Source organism: Nipponia nippon, unplaced genomic scaffold (assembly GCF_047370975.1).
Source record: "Nipponia nippon isolate SJK-2023a ecotype South Korea unplaced genomic scaffold, ASM4737097v1 scaffold_2, whole genome shotgun sequence".
Lineage (NCBI taxonomy): Eukaryota > Metazoa > Chordata > Aves > Pelecaniformes > Threskiornithidae > Nipponia > Nipponia nippon.
In genome coordinates, this window is record NW_028262336.1 from 13,531,677 (window position 1) to 13,551,875 (window position 20,199).

The following is a 20,199-nucleotide window of genomic DNA, read 5'->3' on the forward strand; positions in this document are numbered from 1 at the left end:
TTATGTGGTGATTTTTGTCCACTTATTAATAAGATGCTGGTAGTGTGGTTTGAAAGGCATTTGTGGAACAGTTTTCAATTTGGAAATGCAGCTATCAAATATTTTGCGAAATCAATTGTTCCTCATTTTATTTTCGGAAATGTCAAAACGTCATCCATTTCAAAGGCAGCTGTCTTATTGGGACTTCTTATATTTTTGTTTTGTTTAGCTAACTTTTCTGTCTCTCTGAAAATTTAAATTACCTTCCTCACAGGAGGATTAATTAGCAAGTTTGCCCCACATCTTTGAAGATGAAGATGTTACTTACAGGCTAACCAGCAATTGTTAATAGGATTCAGCATCTGTTTCTTCTGTCATGGAGCTACCTTTAGTATGAAATACATAGAAAACTGTGAGCTTATTCAGCAAAGGCAGTAAATGATATTAAAGCCATTTAATTTTGTAAACAGAGGCAGGACGCAAGGCTGGCTCTCTTGCACTTTGTAGACTCCTCTCTCTGCTCTCCAGGCGCTGCTTGTAGCATCAGCCAGGCAAACTGCTTTCCAGTCAGTCCTTGGGTTTAAGATACTTTCAAAGGATTAAAAATCAGAATCTGTTTTCTTACATGTAGAGACTTCTGAAGCAAAGTTTTATTTTGTAATTTCAAGTACTCAGTCCACTAGTCTGCTCTGGATAACATAATAAATGTTACGTGTTGCAAAATGTGAAAAGTTATGTCTGCCTTTTATTTTCAGTTTATTAAAGGATTTCTGAATAGACTTACAGAGTGAAAAGCTGATTCTAAAAGAGGGAAACCAAATCAGATTTTTAAAGAAATAATGCTGCTTACCAAAGTAAAAAGACATTTAAAATTATACTTATGCTAATTTCAAAATGAAGACCATTATGCATGTTAACTATGTACTTTTTAGGTGTGTAGAACTCAAATAAAATGTAAGGCCAAATCCCTGTTTTCCAGAATAAGGTACCTCGTCAAGCTCAGTGGAGTTACTTTTGATTTACAATAATGAATATGCACTATTCTTTGTGTTTATGAATGACAATTAAGGTATATGGATAAAACCTCTTCAGATTTTATTAAAGGCTCTGGAACTGAAGTTTACAAAATGCGTAGTTGCTTCCTTGGAACTCCACACAGAGGCCTGAGACTGTATAGCCCATACAAATTTCACATCTTCCATTAATTTCCAAGTTCCAATTCTGTGATGAGGAAGCAGCATGCCTGACTATGGGAATAAAAAAAATTAAAACAAAAATTTAATCTATGAACAGTTATTTAGATTTTTCTTTAATCCCAAAATACATCTTTTTTTGGTAATTCATGACACTGTCTAACTGTATTGGGGAAAAAAAAAAAAGCATAATTTCTGGATTGTACTGCAGCATTGGAGGTTGATTTGCTTTCAGATCTCTCTTATGTGTTAGAAGTTCTCCATTTAAAATACGAGTTCTACCACTATTGTTATAGCTAAGGCTAGAAAAGCAAGAAAGCCACTTATTTTCAAAAAAAGCAAAGCTGAAATTCTTTTAATATAGTCCAGGCAATTTAGTGGGTCAGGGTCAGTTACTCTTCCTGATGAAAATACGGAAGTGTTTGAAAGTGTGTATGAATAATTCCTCATACATTCTTGCATGTGTTAGCAAGTTGTTTACAACCCTATCCTGATTTTCTTGAATTTGATGTGTTGTTTGAATTATTTACTGGAGTAATTTCCTTGAGCAGTTTTTGGACGACCTGTTATTTGCGAGCAGTAGATTGCAAGTGTTTGCTGCTAAACATGTGCTTTGTTGGCTGTCGCTGTGGCACTCTCACTGGTATCAAGCGTGATGTTTGCTCTCGAATGTCCAGAGGCATCATTTGCAATTTAAAATTTGAAGTTTGCTTCTCACAAAGTTTGTTTCCACTTAAAATCTGATGATTCGGTGGAAACTCTCCAGTATGATAGCTTGGTAGGATATTTATGAAAATTAAACTCAATAGGAGCAGTGAACAGGTCAGATAAAAAATTCAGACTGCTGCATTATGCAGCATAATTCAAGCCCTGTTTTTACAATAATATTTGCAATGAAACAACTATTTGTGTTGGCTGAACATTTTGTTGAAAAATTCCCTTTTTTTGCTATTCACGTCAGAAGGCTTCAGATGCTTGACATAGATTGCTGACCTGCTGTAATATTGCTTGTTTGCTTCTCCCTGTTAGGAACTTGCAAGCTGGAGGGCTGAAGGAAGGAGATTTCAGTTTTACTTGGAGTGTTTCAGAGAGGGCTTACGTTTTGTGGTTGTCCAGGCATTAACAGCAGGGTCCAGGTTTGGCCAAAGGCTGTGTAATGCAAGCCTACGTGTGAATTTTTAGCCTCGTTCACAACCCAGCAACAATATAATCCGTGTCCAAAAATGGACTGCTTGCTCTAAAAGAATTCAAGTAATGTAAGCCTACAGCGCTAGCTCTCTTTCTGAAGTCTGTTAAACATAAAATAGTGAATCTGGGGGGAGACCGGGGATGACTTGACTACAAATCACAAAGGAAAATGGAAGATTACAGTAAATGATACTCCTTGGTATCTAATCATAGTTTGGGTTGTGCGGGGAATCCAGGAGTTAGACCGAGGAGATTTTTTAGGGACTTTAGTTAACATGCTAGAGACAGAAAAGCCCTATTTTCACCTGACTTTTCCAGCAGTCGTTAATACCATGCCTGAGGCAGGCACGAATCAACCATTGTTCCTTCAAAGTTAGAAGTTGCTGGGGCTCACTGTTAACAGAGACAGTAAAACATCTATTTGCACTTTCACACCTCTAATTTGACTCTGCTGGTGAAACTCGGACAAGAATGCACAGCAGACCAAGTTGGGTACTGTATAATTTAAACAGTAATGCAGCCAGACCAGTGGGTGGCCTGATGGTGAGCATTTGCTGTTTACTGTGATTCCGAGGGATTTTGTTCTGCTGTTCTCAGCTTGATGTGCCGGGTTTCCAACGTGAAGCCCTCGTTAGCATTAATGGCAATTCTGCGCTGGAAATGCTGGAAAAAGAAACTGCACGGAGCCGTTGCCTGATGCCGTGAATGTGGTAGCGAACATCTGTAGAAATTCATAGTGCAGCCAAATATATAAGATATAAGAGAGATAAGAGCAAGTCATACACATCAAATGGTAAATGCAAAGAGCCAGAGAAGCATTTTAAAAGCTCTTTGAGGCATTTTTCTCTCCCTCTTTTAAAGACCCTATAGACGGTCCTAACAATAATGACTGGTTGTCGTTAAGGGTCTGTCTCTGGGCCAACTACGAATCCCAGGAAATGGCCATGTGATGTTACTTCTGCAGCTTAAAAGCACAGCTTAAGCTGTATTATGAGAAAAAGAAAGCCATTTCAGCAACGTGCTGGTATTTTTTGCCTTCAGTGGCTTTGGTGGGGGGAAAAAGTAAATTGAGGAGCATTGATACACCCAGGCATATGATTTATTACCCCACCAGGATGCTGAAAAGATATAAGCCCCTTGAAAAGCATGTTCTGAGGGGCAGCTAAAGGAGTAGGGAAGACTGGAGGACTGACCTATGTGGCATTTGAAATTTTATTTACTCATTATCCTAGAGGAAGCTGTGATAAGTTTTTTGTCAACAGACAACATGGAGCTAGAAAATAAGAAGTCCAGGGTGACATTTAGAGGGATGTATCATTTTGCAGAAGTCCAGATTTAAAAACTGAAGGTTAGTTTTGTTGTTTGGAGGAAGGGATGGAAAGAGAGAGGCTATTGCAATACAAACCCGCAGATCGTGTGTGCACAACTCTGTGTATTTGCAGAATGCTACCCTTTGTGCAGAAGAAGTGGCAGGACATTTTCCTTTTATTTGTCTCAGTTCCTGGATTTTACAAGTTAATGTATCCCTTTCTCGCCAGGCAGCAGCCGACCAGAGACAAGATTTCCATGCCATATTGGGAAGGGTTCTAATGATGTTTTCTGTGGTCTTTCTCATTACTATATGGTGCGGGAAAACTTTCCCTGTGTTGTGACAAAAAGCTGTACTAATGATTACAAACTATAGTTCTCCCTGCTACTGCGGATGACTCAAAGGTTAATTCCAACTGTTAACATAATGGGCACATCCAGAGAAAGCTTTCAGCAACAGGGCATTTTGTAACTGGCATCTCACTGTTAAATTTGTCTTTCTAACCCGAGTCTTGCTGATTTTTTTCAGGGCACCACATGTCAGTAAATACAACTCCATAGATAGACACACAGTCAGGATGAACAGGATAGAAAGTCTTTCTATGACTGTTGAAAGATAACATGAAGGGGGTATATCATAGTTGGTCAAAGCAACAAAAAAAAGAGAGTTCAAAAAAAAAAAAAAGGAGAGAAGAGAAGAAAAGAAAAGACAGAGGCAAATGTTCTATTTCACTTCCCCTGAGCAAACATGTAATTTCCATGATTTCTTTTTAATGACTCTCTGCTGAAGCTAGTAGGTACTGATTTATGAAAAGCTGTAAAAGATCAGGTGGAACCCTGCAGGACGTCGTTTACAGCTGCACGGATTGCAACCCATCTAATTTGTCTAGTAAAGTGTGAGCTCATGGCGGACATCACCCAGACCATAAATTTCACGTTCAGACCTTCTGTCTAGGGGCTGGGTCAGGGGAAGAAAAACTGCCGATGTGTGCAGATGCTCTGAAAGCCCAGCTTTCCCTTGGTGCATGCAAGGAGACATCACAGACTCTTCACAGTGAGACAAATTCCTGTTCATTGATAAACTGTCCAGATGTCCTCTCTGAGGAGGAAAGTAACTAATTTTTGTTTGGAATCCTACAAGGAGAAAAATGATACTTTACAGTGCTGGTTATTCTGAGGTCACTTGCATTAAAATTAGGTCATATTTTTGTCCTGATGATACTTTCATCCAAGTAATAAACATAAAAGCTCTTTTGGGCCACTCTAATTCCTAATCCTAGAGACCTGTTCTATTTCAACTTGTTTATACTTTTTTTTCAATTAGTGATTCCTGAGTCAGGCCTTATTTTATTAGATTTAAGTTGAAAAGACATTCTAGGCTGGAAAAAAAAATCTCCATGCTTTATCACTAAGAACACTTCATAAATACTCTTAATAAATGTCTTGGGATTCCAGACACTATACCCAGAAAACTATAAATAAAAAGCATTGGCTCTTCATGGGACAAACAGTAGTCAGGGAGACGCAGGCTGTACAGCTACTGAATAAAAATATTTTGGGCCTGATTATCTAACCTGAGCCTTTAACTGGAGGGCGTTTAAAGCTGTATATCACATAGGAGCCTAAGATCTAGTTTTAGCATGAGAACAGTAACCTGAAGTGTGCTGCATCTTCTGTCCTCAGCTCAGTCTTTGTGTCAGTGTGGCCATGCTGTGCTTTCCCTTCTTTACTGTTTTGGGGGCAGAGCAGGTTTCTGGTGTCTTCTGTCACTTTCCTTTCTGTCTACAGCTGTTCCCAGGATGTGAGGTCCATAGTTGGTGCCAGTGATCACGGTCATTCGCAGCAGCTCCTTGTCCTGGCTGGGCTCCAGAGGGAAGTTAGGCAAAAGGTGCCTGATCAGGAATATCGCTGCTCTGAGACCTGGTGAAAATTGATGGTGAATCTACAGTGGTGTTATGTCCATTTGTGGTTTTGAAGTTAAGATTTTCAAGCATCTAATGAGCTCTTTAATTATGGCCTGCAATACCAGAAGGGAAGAAGATATTAAAATAATTTTCTGAGCCTGAAAGAAATCAGCTGATTGATAACAATTGGCAAAACATCAGAAGTAGAAGGTGCTGTTTAATATGTAGAAAATACCAAGAGTTATTGTTTAGCAAAGCTATATTGTTCTTTTCTTCAAAGGTGAAAGGTAAATGTCTTGGTATACCTGATGTGGTATCTCCTCATTCCAGTGCAAGTCACATGTACTGCAAGGGTGTACTATTGCAGTGCTGCTCTTCTTGATGAAACTTAATGAAGACTTGTGTTGGGATTGAGAAGCCTTGTTTGGATTTTCTAGGCTGCTTATTCACTGGTATTTAGACACTTTTTTCTCTTTGGTGCCTTTACAATCTCCCCCTTTATGTTTTTTCCAGTGCTCAGAGATGGCTTGGGTTTGGGGTGAAGAGGGTGTTTTACAATCCAGATCAGTTCTCCAGTACCAGTAACAGTCACCTACCCGTTGCACTGCGTAATCACTGCCTTTAAATTACAGTGTTAGTCTAACAACCTCTCATTTTCACTTCTTTCCAGTGACAAAAGTCACTTCAGATGGATTTAGCTGTAGTCGTCAGACTCCTCTGCAGGTGATGTTTCACTAGAGCCATGGGGAAAAAGAATTATGGGGCAGAAAATAGACTGTAAAGTTGCACTGCTAACTGCTTTGAACATCCTCTAGTTCAGTCTCCTGTGCTCATGAGTAGCACCATCATAGCAGCACAGCTAAGCACATGCTTAGCCTTAAGCCTAAGATAAGTACTCTACTTAAAATGGAGCACATATGTTTCTGAATGGGGGCTAAAAAGCTGTCCAGTATGGACATATGCTTATTAGTGGAGGGAGAAATGCAGAAATAGAGTTGATGTCTCTAATAACATCTGACTAGTCGAGGAAGTCGTTATTGTACTAATTAGCACTGAGAGAGAAACATAACTGGAATTAATAAGATGTCACGTCAGTAGAAAGAAATTACTGATCGTATTGCTATTCAGGGGCTTCTCACACCTCAGTAAAAATAGCAAGTCAGTGAGGAGGAGCAGCTGAGAACAGGTTCGCCTCTCTGAGAGCTGGGAGTCTCCTCCAAGCTGTTTGCCTGGAAGACCTGTTTCAGGGAGGACAAACACCCTGCATGGAAATGTGTGTAGTGATGGACTGCAGCAACAGTTCAGAAAACTAGCTGGGCCTATTTGTGATATTTTTAGACGGCTAAAATGAGGTGTGGTAGAGCCTGAATCTAGTGACTTCATGGGGAAGGGCTGGCATTTATTTTTAGTCTTGATGCTCTCAAATAAGAAATTACAGTATGCTCACAAGACCATGAAAACAACAGTATTCATACCACACAGAACTGAATTTCTGGATCAATATGGGAGCAGCCATTTTTGCCATTTACAATATGCAAAGTGCAGGGTCAGCTGCAATATATTCCTTCTTGATAAAAAACTATACATTTAATCGTTATTTCAAGAAGGATTTTTTTTTCTCAATATCTTACAGGTAGACTTAGGCAGATGGAAAAAGGTTTAAATGGGCAAAGCAGCATGGACATATGTTTTGTTTGATTCATTGTGTTGGTTTTGTTTGTTTCTTAGTGGTTTCTTCATTGTTTTCTAAGTAGAGAACTTGGATGCAAATCATGTCAGTTCAGCATCCTTCGTGAGCACCAAGTTAATTTCAAAGGCAGATGATTCAGTTTTCATTTCTAATTTATTTGTATGATATCCTTATGGAAGTTTCAATCTTAGAGTGAGCATCAATTTCAAACTGGAAATGGCAATTGCATTTTACATTTGGCTAAGTGTATTTGATAAAAAATTCCCTCATTTCTGCCTCTGTGCACTGCAGAATGCAAGTCTTGCGCAGTTACATTTGTCTCACAAATTCACTTAACGTTTGATTCTTAGACTTGATACAATATTTTTAAAGCCACTAGTGTCTTACTACTTGTGCTTCTAACTTGATAGCAGCAAGCTTGCCTTTGCTAATGCTTCACATGTTAAATTGTAAGGTAACAATACATCATGGTGATGCTTCAGTGATTTAAAAGTGGACATGAGAAGCCGGCACTCTTAAGCAAGATGATTACGCAGCGTTTGTCAGAGCTGCCAGCATAAGTACATGTGGTGGCCTCGGCAGCAGATAACTTCCACAGACAAACAGAAAAGCCACGTCTAGCCTGGAAGCTCCTGCCGATGCCAGTGCTAAGTCTAGACACAAAATAAATCCATACATATCCCTGCTCCCTAACTTTCATCACATTCTTTTTTATTTCAGGCCATCAAATCTTCTCCTGGACCAAAGTAACATTGACATTTCAGCCTTCCGCACGACAGGTGATTGGCTCAATGGTTTTCGGACAGGACAATGCAAAGACATTTTCACGGGCGTGGAGTACAGCTCTTGTGATACAATAGCCAAGATTTCTACAGAGTAAGTTTGAATTGACTACAGCTCTTCACCATTGGTTGTGGCTGGAGGTACAAGTTTGAACATAAGTGTAAGAGTAGCATTTTTATACGGAGTTTTCAGTTTTTAGCTAAAATATTCTTACATTTAAAGAGACAAATGTGAATTATTGTTGTAGCTGCAATACACATGCAGGAAACCTAGATGCTCTGGAGATTATGTGAAGGCCACGGTCCCGTAGCTTTTTCTCACTGATGCCAAGGAAATTCCCAATTTCTTCTGATGCAGTAGCACCATGTATCATCTGGTACTTTCTTCCATTCACAGTTTAGGAGTTTCTGTGTTGATTCTTTATATTCTGCCTTTTATGTGGGGGTTTCCCGACAGCTGACACATGTGCCAATGTTTTCCTTTATTGCCCATCCCATATTCCATCAAATCAGGTGAGACAGAGCAAGCACTATGTAGCTGCTTTCCTCCTACATGGTAATAATTATTCAGGGGATGAATTCCCTCCCAGTTTTGACATTTAAACATGCTAATCTTGTAAGTTTACAACTTACAAGTTTATTACATTTAAATGCAATCTGCCTTTGTTCTTGTGATAAGGAAGAGCAGGGTAATGTTCTCTCTGCATCTGAAAAGGCATCAAGTACAGTTTTGAACTTACTGTCAGAGGAAATCTTGACTCCCTGTTGGGCTAGCTGGATACATGACAAGTTATGAAGAAGTAAGCAGCAGCTGCGGTACCGACAATTAAACATGTCAATGCCATTAATTAGTGTATTATTGCAACTATAAAAAGGCTGCTAATGGCTTTTTGTAACAACTACCCTTTGGGGACAGTGCAGAAATCCTCTAGGAATGCCCAATTTCCTGTAAGCCTGGGTTAGCCCCTCGCAAGTCTTAAACCACTTCTGTGTCGCACAAGGAACAAAGAGACTGGACGGCCTGTAGAAAGGAGAGGTGACAAACAGGGTAGATGCTGGAAGCTTGGCCATGTAGCCGTTAACCTCAATGCTGATACCAGAGTTAAGATGGCCATTCAGGGGGCTCAGCAAGTAATAGCAAGATGTCAGCACTGCTCAGGACAAGCGATCAGCCTGATAGAGGGATGGAGACGGTAGAGAGGCTCAGGATCACAGCTGGCCCAGAAGTGAACCGCTTGCCCCTAGGTCCCAGTGCATGCATCGCTGCAGAACGCTGTTTCATTGTCTTTTCTTCCAGGTAAGCATGCACAACAAGGCTAAATGAGGTTTTACTCTTTTTTGCGGCTGCCTGCTGTTTTCGTGCAATGGCTCTTAGTATTTTTCGTACCAAGGTTTGTGTTTCAGCGGTATTGCCATACCTGGAGACTCCTCCAATGTGGCGATATAAGATGCACGAGTTGATTTCTGTTTGCTCCCATCAGCCCTAGGAAACACAGAGACAGTATGCTCACTCACCTGGTGCATCTTCTCTTTTTTCCAGTGACATGAAGAAAGTCGGCGTTACAGTTGTGGGGCCTCAAAAGAAGATTGTTAGCAGTATCAAAGCTCTAGAAACTCATACAAAGAACAGCCCTGTTCCTGTGTAAAGTACCAAAATGATGTTGCTCAGGAGAGAAAAAAAGAGAAAAGTTGCATCACAGGGCAAAAGTGATGGCTGGTAAACGGCAGAATTTAAAGGAGTTCTTTGCAACAGCTTTGGAAACGTAACGGTTGAAATTTCAAACCCACTAAGACACTCAAATACTGAGTATAAATGCCTTAAAAAGAGGAGTGAACTTGTTTTCTATCTGTTAATCCTAAAGGGTGGGTGCTCTTGACTGACTGTTAATGCAGATAGTAAATTTCAAAAGAAAAAAATATGTAAAAAGTCCTTCCAAGTAAAAAACAGTGATACTAAAACCTAGAGCCATTTGAATATTAAGTGACTGAATAACACGAAAAACCCATGGACGTAAAAGCTGTGTATTTGATCTATACAGCAAACAAGAAGAAAGAAAGACTTGCAGTATTTTTATACAGAAGAGATCTGTAACAGGTATTTTATTTCTTTAAAAGCAAGGAAAATAGAGGACTATACCTCACTACCTGTCTGGCCATATTTACTATAATGTCATTGTAACATGCTATTTCAACTTCAGAAAGGAACACAGAAATAAAGTTTGTAGTGACTTTGAGTTAGTTGACAAAAGATTTTCGCCATTATGTTAGCTTCCCTAATTGTGTTCATTTAAATAGAAACAAGTCTTAATTTTTAAAAAACTTATTTATTTCTTCTGGTTTTTTTTTTCATTATTGTTTACCTTTATGCTTAAATACCTTAACCTAGCTGTATTATTGCCGAGTGCCAAATCTTATCGAATCTTCATTGGTTCAACCTGAGAAATTGTCTGAGGGTTAATTACTAGATTATTTTATACCCATCATATATGAAATACAGAAGGAAAGAAAGATGGTCGTTTTTCCCGTTCTGATGCTAGACAAAGTATCTGGACTTTTTGAGATTCCTTCCATTTGCTGTGAGTGGTAATTTAACCCTGGCTTGAGTTCTGGCAGAGTTGTGTGCATATCGATCTCTAGCTCAGTAGCTGACCCGGTCAGGTACGTACATCTCATTTACTTCCCAAAGGCCTGCTTCCCTGTCAAAATAAGGACCCCTGTTCTCGGGTGGTGTTCAGGTGGGAGATTTGCCTAGCAAATACTAAAAGGAGTCAGGGTTGAATCCTGCATTAACTGAGGATGCTTTTTGAGGTCCCTGGGGAGTGGTCCATTTCTGGCTTCCACCTGGCAGGCTCTGCTCCTGATGCTGGGAATTGGAGGTGTACTACTGTGTGGGCAGCTGCAGGTAGTTACGCCAAGAGGGTGACTTGCAGCCAAGGATAAGCGGATAGTTGAAAAGGATGACTTAAGCTTGTGAAATGGGACTTTGGTATGTAATTTTACCCAAGTCTGAGCTAGAAGACATATGTCCAGGCACTGCCATCCTGCAGGAGCCTTGCTTTTTGGCACAGGTTCCTTAGGCACCTGTTCCTTGAAAGAAAGCAGAAAGGAGCCTATCTTTAGGAGAGCATTCACATTTCCTGGTGGAAAAAGGAGCCTTGAAGGTGGGATTCGAGAGTCCTCCCCCATCTTCAGCATCTTCCCAATAGCGAGCTCTTAAGCTGCTGCTCCTGGAGCACATCGGTCCCAGTTCTGAGCAGATGCGACTCTTCACTCTGAAAATGAGTGGTCTAACTTGCAGCGTGAGGCACTTCTGCTATGTACAGACAAGCTTCTTAACACTCTAGATGTGATGCCAGGCACACAGACGTGAGGCTTTGGGCACTAGTGGAAACCACTCTGATTCCCAACTTGCCATGCTGGAATCTAAACCTGATTCTGATGAATAACAGTGAGTCCCTGAAAGTCCAAGACTGTGTGAGAGGCAGATGGCTGTATGGCATGCCACATTTCGCTGTGCGTGCAAAAGCAGGTAACTAGTTGTGCATTCCTTGTTGTATTGGTTTGGTTTTTGAAGCTCCTTGTAACACAGGACACGTAACTAAGGGAAAAATCAGTTCTTAGGATTTGCGTGGCCGAATCAGCTTTTAAATTGTTGTTCGTGGGTCCAGGACTTATAAAAGGTAGAGACACAACATTTGTCACACGTTGCTAAATAGAAGCAGAATTAGAGACATTTTAATGAGTGCTGGCAGTGAGCATGCTGTAAAGGACTGGATTTGAAACACACTCACAGGATAATAATTAATAATATTTTCTGAAAGAAAAATGACTGGGTTTTAAAGTTAGTTGAAATAAAAAATGAAAAGTGGAAGAAAATTAAAATAAAGCACTTAAGATGTAAAGAACACTTCTCCTTATCTGCCACAATCTATCGTGAAATGCAGCATGCTGCATAGAAAAGCTGTATTTCCATTGTTTAGTTCATTCAGAATCTTTCTTTTCTTCAGTTTGAGATTGCTCTAAATCAGACATTGTTAGTGAATGTAAGTCACCAAAATCCATTTGCAGACATTGTCTATGTGGGTACAGCTTTTTATAACACATTTTTCGTGAAGTTTCTCTTCAGCTTCATTCTGCCGCTGGAGAGTGGGGGAGAGGGGGCTGGGGCGAGGGGGCAGACATCTGTGAAATGCTTCCGAAAACACAGAACCAGTTCTTAGAGTTTTAGATGACGACTGAAAACTTTGCACCAACCACCCTCAATTTTCCCTGTTGTGTTCCTTGCCTGCTGTTTGAGCATGCTGAGCATAAAAGATTAAATCTCACTGATGCTTGGGAAAAAAGAAACCCAATTTTGCTTTTCTTTGCTATTAGGAGTAGAGAGTTTTAAAATACATTTAGATTTCTCTTCCTGTTAAAAGTTGATTTGTACTGTAAGTGGCCTCTGTTGCAAGCATCCTATACTCCCTGTCCCCGTGTACATATGTATACATAGCAGTGTACAATTCTTCATTGTGGAGTAGAGATACTAGAATTCATGTGGCCATCTTCCTGTACAGGACTTGCATCGGTTAGCGACATCAAGCAAAGCGCAACTACTCATAAAATGACATGCGGTATTATTGGTTTTGTATCCTTAAATATAGTTTCAATTTTATTTATTTCTGTTAACATATCTAGATTTGTGCTGTTACTTAGCATTCAATAAGCAATGTATAGATGTGATTTGATTGGCAGTATGTATTTACGTTAACTTGTATTTCAAAGCATTACTTACTCATTTAGATTATATATTGTGCAATTGTAGATGGCCTCTTACTAATGTAAAATGATTTGTAGTGGAAACATTTATATTTTTATAATAAACATAATGAAAGTATTTTTTACATACTGGAATACTGAGGTGATTGCTTGGAGGACAAAGTAAATTTATTTGATTAGAAAAGTGTGATAAAATTGTAATTAAATATGGATAAATTCTGAGTGTTAAAGCATGGGTTCAGAGTGAAAGCTAGATATTACCTATATTATCTATTAAAAGAAACAAGTAGCGCAGGTTTTACCTAGATAGACCAGCATTTGTGCTAAACTGACTGATAGAAGTCAAAGACTTTACTTTCTCCATGCATACGGGAAAACATTATCTACTACAGCCTGCCTATGAGATATTGAAAACGCTGTCATTTATTTCAGTTGTGTCAAGTATTTCCAAACTTTTGCTTTTTTTCCTCCCTTGCCAGTGGACCTCTTTTCATCTTATTACTATGTTGAATCCAGTAAAAGATGTACTTTTCAACAAAATAAAAAAGCCCACCGCTTACTGTAATTTAACCCCATGATCATTTCTTGCCTCTGAGTATCTGTATTAGATAACATTTTGCTCCTGTTTTGCTATGTCCCTACCAAGTTGTTTCTGTATGCTTCACCGAAGTACAGTGACTTTGAAAGTGCCAACATACAACTCAACTTTACATCTCAGGAATTATCTTCCTAGAAAAATAGGAGTGGTTTGAATGTTCGCCAATTACTTGAAGAGTCAAGTTACAGGATCTTTCTGTACCATAAGTGATTCTGCATGCTTTTGTATATTACTGTGCTTACTGGTGCAAAACGATGAATGATATACCTGTCCTGGAGTCTGTAAGTTGATAAACTTTATGGATGTGGATGTAGCATACCTTTTTTTTTTTTTTGGCATTTTGTCTTGGTATCTTCAATAGAAAGGGGAATCACCGAAAAGAGCTACCCAGAATTGGACTTCACTTTAAATGATAACAGCTGGACTGAGATCCACTTTTACTTTGTAACACCAGTATGCCTTGTGCTGTGCTGCAGTGGGTACATATGGTGTCATTTAAACTTCTAATGAGTGGGTTTCGATGCTATACTTGAACGACTGGGAAGCAGCTCTGTTGGTCTAATCTATGCAGTATGCAAACCATTCACATTGCGAATAGGTTTCACTTCAGCGATTGTTACACTGACTTGCATCTATCCCTTTAGCCTTACTGGTACATTGTATTTGCTTTATATCCCAAAGGGCACGGTGGATATTAATGCTTTTATAACTGTTGTGTTTATTGTAAAACAGTATTAATACAGCCACTTCTGGAATGGCAGTAGGATGCATTCACATGAAGAGCAGCAGAACAAGCAAATGCCTTGCAGTCCACCACCACGTCTCAGCTCAAATCTGGAGAGATAAATTGCTGATAATCAGTTCCACAAATTCGGATATGCCTTTTTTTTTAGTAATGTCCAAGTGATGTTTTTTCCACTTGGCATTCTTTCTTAAGGATGGTGCCTAGACCTAGATATCTGTACCAGTAAAAGCCTAAGCAATGCCAAGTGGAATCAAGCAATTACTTCTGCTGTCTTACATATGCCACTCCTGTTAATTCAGACAAATATCCATGCTATTGACTTCCCTTCATTTTCTGAGCCACTATGATTCCTCCAATCCTTTCCAAACTATTACTGCCTGGGCAGTAATTCCCCATTTATATGTGTGCACTCAGTTCCTTTTTCAGTCCAGTTCTTTGTGTATTTCTTAATGGATTTTACTTTCCTAATTTAAAAATATTTCTCCTAGAAATATTTCTCTCAGCCTTGATTCATTCACATGTATAAACATGCCCATACTCATCATCCAGGTTACTAATGCAAACGGTGAACAGCACGAAACACAAAGGACAGCCTTCTCTTGGCTGCTTTGTTATGCTTTTCAGGTGGCCAGAGAACCTCTGATAAATAAGAGTGCTCAGTATGCAAGATTTTTCACCTCACTCTGCTTTCCCATTACAATAATTTCATAATAGCCCCTATTTTCCCAGTTAGCTCACAAGAAGATCATGTGGGACAGCACCAGAAGTCTTACTAAAGGCAAGATAAATCACATCTACTACTTTTTAGATTATCCTGTCACAGAAATAAGTTAGGCGAGTTTGACATGATTTGTTTATTCTTGACAAATCTTAGTTAGTTTCTTAAGACCTTGTAATCCTCCAGCTGCTTAGAAATGTATTGTGTGATATATATATATCTTTCTGGGTATTTGAGGTTAGCATACCTAGTCTGTAATTGCCTGGCTCTGCTTCTCTCCCCTTTTTAAAGGTCAGGATGATCTTTGCTCTTCTCCAGTTGCCTGGGCTCCATGACTTCTCCAAAAGAACAGCCAGTGGCTATCCTTGGACTAGTCCCCTAAGTTGCTATAGTAAATCTCAAAGACTCTGCAAACCTGAATGCATCGATTACTTGTTCTGACTCCTGGGATTCCTAATTGTAAAATAAAAATAAAATACATATGGGCAAATGTTTTTACTGTGTGCCCAGGTTTTCAGCTTATGTCTTGAATTTTTGCAAGCAAGCAACTATGAAGAGTCACCATTAAAAAAGCATGTAGTAACATCTGTTTGGTTAGCAAATTTTGTTATTTGTTTTTAATTAGATTGAACAACTGAGGTTCTTCGCTACTGTATGACTTTGAAGTTGGATGGTAAGGTCAAGCATCCTACGAAGGTAGCTGAGATCCACTGTCTGGGATCGTTAGAAATCTTTTAATTCACTCTGCTGCTATCTACATAAGGGGGGTTAATATCCTTTATCTCCACTCCTCTTCCATCCAGTTTATCGTAATGTTATTAGTAAGCTCAATTTTTAAATCTCTTCAGTAAAGTGAGCCACTTGAATATACCCACCATGGATTTGTAATTAATACTGAGTTTAGTTTCCAACCGTTTCAAAAGTGTATGTTTGCAAGAGAGTGTGAAATAACCAGAGGTTTTTATTCTTAATATTTGGTGATTTAGGAAAGCAGATGTTGAGCTTCTATCTGAACTGATTCATCACTAAGCCATAATACTGTAGCAGAAATTTCAGTTTCAGCAACAGTAAAGCACTTCTGGGAGTAAAGCACCAGACGTGAGGTCTCAGGCACCCATAGATACCATCATCCTGTGCATATAAGGTGCCTGTGAGTTGCTACTCTAAGGAATATTACATAGCCTTCCCAGAAGAAACTGTGCTGTAGCTATACATTGAGGGTGCTTCTCAGCTGGCAAAGTACACGTGCCTCCGCGTTGCTGAGCAGCCGTGCGTGCTGTGAAGGCACTGCATCTTCAACACCTCAGCCAAAGCAACACCCACCTTAGGAGGGCTGCGGTCCTTGCCCCAAAACGCTGCACAGGCCCCATCCCAGCCCTCCCCACAGGCTGGATTTCTCCTCCTGGCACAAGGCCTGCAAGGATGGAAACCAAGCGTTTAGTCTCTGCGTTCGCATGAGCTCAGAGCATAACATTTAATTTTAATGCCGTGAGCTGAAATGAAGCCAGAAAAAAAAATATATATGCTAACAACAATTTGTTTGAATGAAAAAGAAAATGGAGGTTTAGTAGCTTCACGCCATAGTCTGACCAGGGGTTCAAATAAGCATCTCTGAGGCTAATTTTCCTGTCATCCCCCCTCCCCACCCAGCAGAAATGAGTCCTTGGGTATAGTTTACAGCTTGAAGCGATTTATTTTCACAGGGTGGTTAACTCTTTTCACTTTCATTACTCTCAGAGCTCCCATCTTCCCTCATGCAGTTCAACAGGCCCCAAAATTAGGCTCAAACCGCAAAAGTTTTGTGTGTCAAAGCACCCCTTCCTCCTGCGGACTTTCCTTGGTACCCGCCGTCCCCTGCCATGCCCACCAAGCATCGTCCTGACCACCTCTTCCCTGTGCTGGCGAGAGGGGGTCCCCATCCACTGTGTCTTATAGCCCAACCTACCGGAGAACCCAAAAGTTAGGATGGGAGATGACAAGCAATATTTTAGAGTCAAAGCAATATTTCAAAAGCTGCACTGTTAGTTGCTTGCCTTGCTGCGCTTTCCATTTCTGATCTCTTGCCATACAAGTTTAACTATGTGGAGTCCCACCAGACATTTAGGCTTGCCTGTGATTTTTTTCCCCATAAATCATGTTCAGTGTAGACATTTCCTCCCGTTTAGGATTTAGAGTAGTAGAATACTAATTTTAGCTACAGAACGGTATTATTTTAATAAAAACAGATTATGCTTAAAACAAAACCAAAAGCAAATAATAAAAAAAAACCTCAACACAACACCAAAGATCCACCAAAAATCCAGGTTACTGAGGGGGGTAGTGCCTCTCAAGCTCATCTTTTGGACAGTGAACAGGTATCCCCCCCAGACTGGTAAAGTCAGTATCCTGGGTGTTCTCCCCCTCCTTTGTTTGGTATCTGGGTGGCTTTTTGCCCAGGGAGCTGGGTGCTTGCTAGTGGGTTTGGTCACTGCTAAAACATGCAGCTTCCCCTCGGGCTGGTTGTCAGCTAATCAACAGTAATGATTCTCTGCTTTTAGTATGCCCCTTTAAAGTTGCATCACCTTTTATTATTTTGCTATTTTTAATCTCTTTCCTTCACTCTCATAAAGTTTTTGTTTGGGGCTTTAGTGGAGGACTAATCCACAATCCCCAGTTGTATATACATCTTTTTTTAAAAAAGTTATGCCTCATTAACTGAGTTAATACTTGCCTAATTGTAATAGCAAAGCAATAAAATTTGATCCCTACAACAATGTGATAGTGTAACTTCCTTTCCTCTAACTGATGGCGCGCTGGGCTACCTGCCAAGGAAGTCGAATGGAAAGAGGAAGCAATATGAACAAACAAAATCTCTTTCTGAGGTTTAGATATAGATGTTTTCTTGGGGTTTTTGTGTTTTGGGTTTTTTTAATCTTCTGTCATTACTTGATTCGTTTTTCTTTCTCTCTGTTCCCAACTTTCATTCTGTCATTGTGCATGTGGGTTTTGGGGGAGAGAAGGAGCTGGCCCACAGAGGAATTATTTTTCTACCTCTTTTTACCTCTTCCTCATATATAAGCTACCCCCTTTTTATAAGGTTCCATAATTTTTTTTGAAAAAACAAGCATATCAAAGGCATCAAAAATCTATATGTGAACACCTCCCCACTATGGACAATATAAAGAACTGTAACTAAGCCAAAGAAATAATTAGATTCCTTCAAACAAATTTAAAATAAAATGTCAAATAATATAAAATAAAACAGAGAGATCAAATCAAAGTAAACCTCTCTCCCTGGCACCAGCCAACCATTGTACCTTGTAAGACAGCTTTCTAAATGTCCTGGTGCCTATGCTGCAGTCAGGCCAGGTGAGCAGGCCCATCCCCAGGAGGAGGAAGACACCCTGAAGCACAGGGCTGAAGAAGTCAGAGACCTTCGCTAGCCTTCACATCCAAAAATAGAATGTATTTTTTCTCCCTTCTCCTGTGGTTTCCATTCACTATATCCTCTGCTGAACGAGTTCCATAGCTGGCTAAACTATGAATTTGTACTGAGAAAAGATATTTAATAGCACCCACATGCTACCCAGGTCCTCCGTAGTAATAGTGCTTAAGATAAAGTTGCCTGGTGCTAGATGGTGACCTAGGTCTACATTATATAGACCTGGGTCCGTTGTCTCAGTTGTGTATTTTGGGCATAAAGTATATGAGCATTATGGATACAAATAGCTCTTTAGCTACAAGTAGCTCTTTAGCTTATTCTCTTTGGCTGCCACTATACCTAGTGCTGTTTGTTTTTTAAGCACTCTCAGTCTGAAGTGCATTTTGGGCAAAGCTGCAAAAAAAAGGGTCTGATTGTGTGTATCTAGTCTGTTTTTAACTACAGCAAGCGCAACACCAAAAGCAGAACACCTTCTTCCCCCTCGCCCCGTCCCAAATCTACCAGCTTCAATGACATGCTCGTTTTCACTGGTATCTGTTAGGTGCCTTTTTACAGGATCCTCTCTCCCAGGATTCATTCCTTGGCCCAAAACTTTTAGTATAAGCACTCACTAGCTGTTATATGGCCTCCTAATGAGACCATATAATGATTTTGGCTATAGTCTTTTGTTATAAGTGCCTGCTAGGGGAGCACTAAAATTACAGTTGAAATACTTCACCGCTCTCAAAGGAAAAATCTCCTGGGTTGTAGCAGATACTGCACAACAAGAGGGGATACTGTTCAAACCAAAACAGAACAAAAGTTTTCCATCTTGTGAGAAATTAGTGAAACAATCAACTTGGAAATTTTTCTCCTAATCTTTCTGAATTTACTGAGGCAATCTGAAATCCAGATCAGACACTTTCTTAGTCCGTGTCCTTGGTGCCCATACAGTATCCTGACTCAACAGCCACAGAGCCAAATGAGTCAATGGTCAAAAATGTCTTAGCAGCTTGCCCAAAAGGAAACTTTCAAAACTGATTACTTGTATGCTATTGTTTTATCAAAATATGACTTCTTTCTCCAAGTAACTGTTCTTGTCACACTGTAAAAACACATTGAGTTTGCTATGATAGGGCTGGCCATGTGTAAATGGTCTGAGTTAATGTGATACTGAAACTGTAATTTCTTAAATATTTATCCAATAAAAATGGCATGGGCTTGGATCACTAGACATACGAAATGCACTTAATGTTTTAGGCTAAAAGTTAGCCCTATATCTTGAGGGAGCAATTGCCACTACTATGAAGACAAAAACTATATCTTCCAGTACAAAAGAATCTGAAAAAGCTCAGGAGAGTTGTCAGAAATTTCACCTATGGTTTGTGAAGAACTGATTAATTTTCCAATGGGAAGGTGAGAAAAAAAAGGTCTGGTTGAGTACCTGAAATACCAAGCTCAGTAAAATCAGAGGCAGAAGTAGAGGACTCACGGGAAGCATTCCTGTTTCCTTCATTTAGCCTTAGCTGAGGGTGGACACAGGGCTAAAGTTACCACTCTCTCCAGAGATGCTATGCAGGGTCTTGCCTGTGGAATGGGAACGGTGCCTTATAAATCTCTGCCGAGCATAAGAGTGTAAGATTCTTGGAAGAAAAATATATCAACTCTTGTGTCATTTAAGGGTTGTGGCATTTCCAACCTTGCAATAATTGCCTAGCACTTTACATTTGTGAGAAAGTAGAATAAGATGTCTTAAAAGTGGGTTCTGCATATTGTAAAAGTCCAACTGCGACTTAGAGAAACACCCCTGAGACTTATTGCTACCATTATAAGCTTAGAGTAATGTGCACATATTTTTCTTTTTAGACCATGCACACTTTATCCAACCCTCAGAGGTAAAAAAAGAAAGAAAGAAAGAAAGAAAAAAAAAAAG

General features: G+C 39.7%; 1 protein-coding gene across 4 annotated transcripts in view; it reads left to right on the top strand.

Annotated features, from left to right (window-relative positions):
* The window catches only part of EPHA3 (EPH receptor A3), a 231,876-nt gene extending 218,506 nt beyond the window's left edge, over positions 1–13,370 (top strand). For all 4 annotated transcript variants that reach the window (XM_087756249.1, XM_087756247.1, XM_087756248.1 and 1 more), the window contains 2 exons: positions 7,983–8,138; positions 9,585–13,370. In XM_087756249.1, the coding sequence (XP_087612375.1) occupies positions 7,983–8,138; positions 9,585–9,690 (262 nt within the window). In that variant the 3' untranslated portion in view covers positions 9,691–13,370. The remainder of the gene's footprint in view (positions 1–7,982; positions 8,139–9,584) is intronic.
* The last annotated feature ends 6,829 nt before the right edge of the window (positions 13,371–20,199 follow it).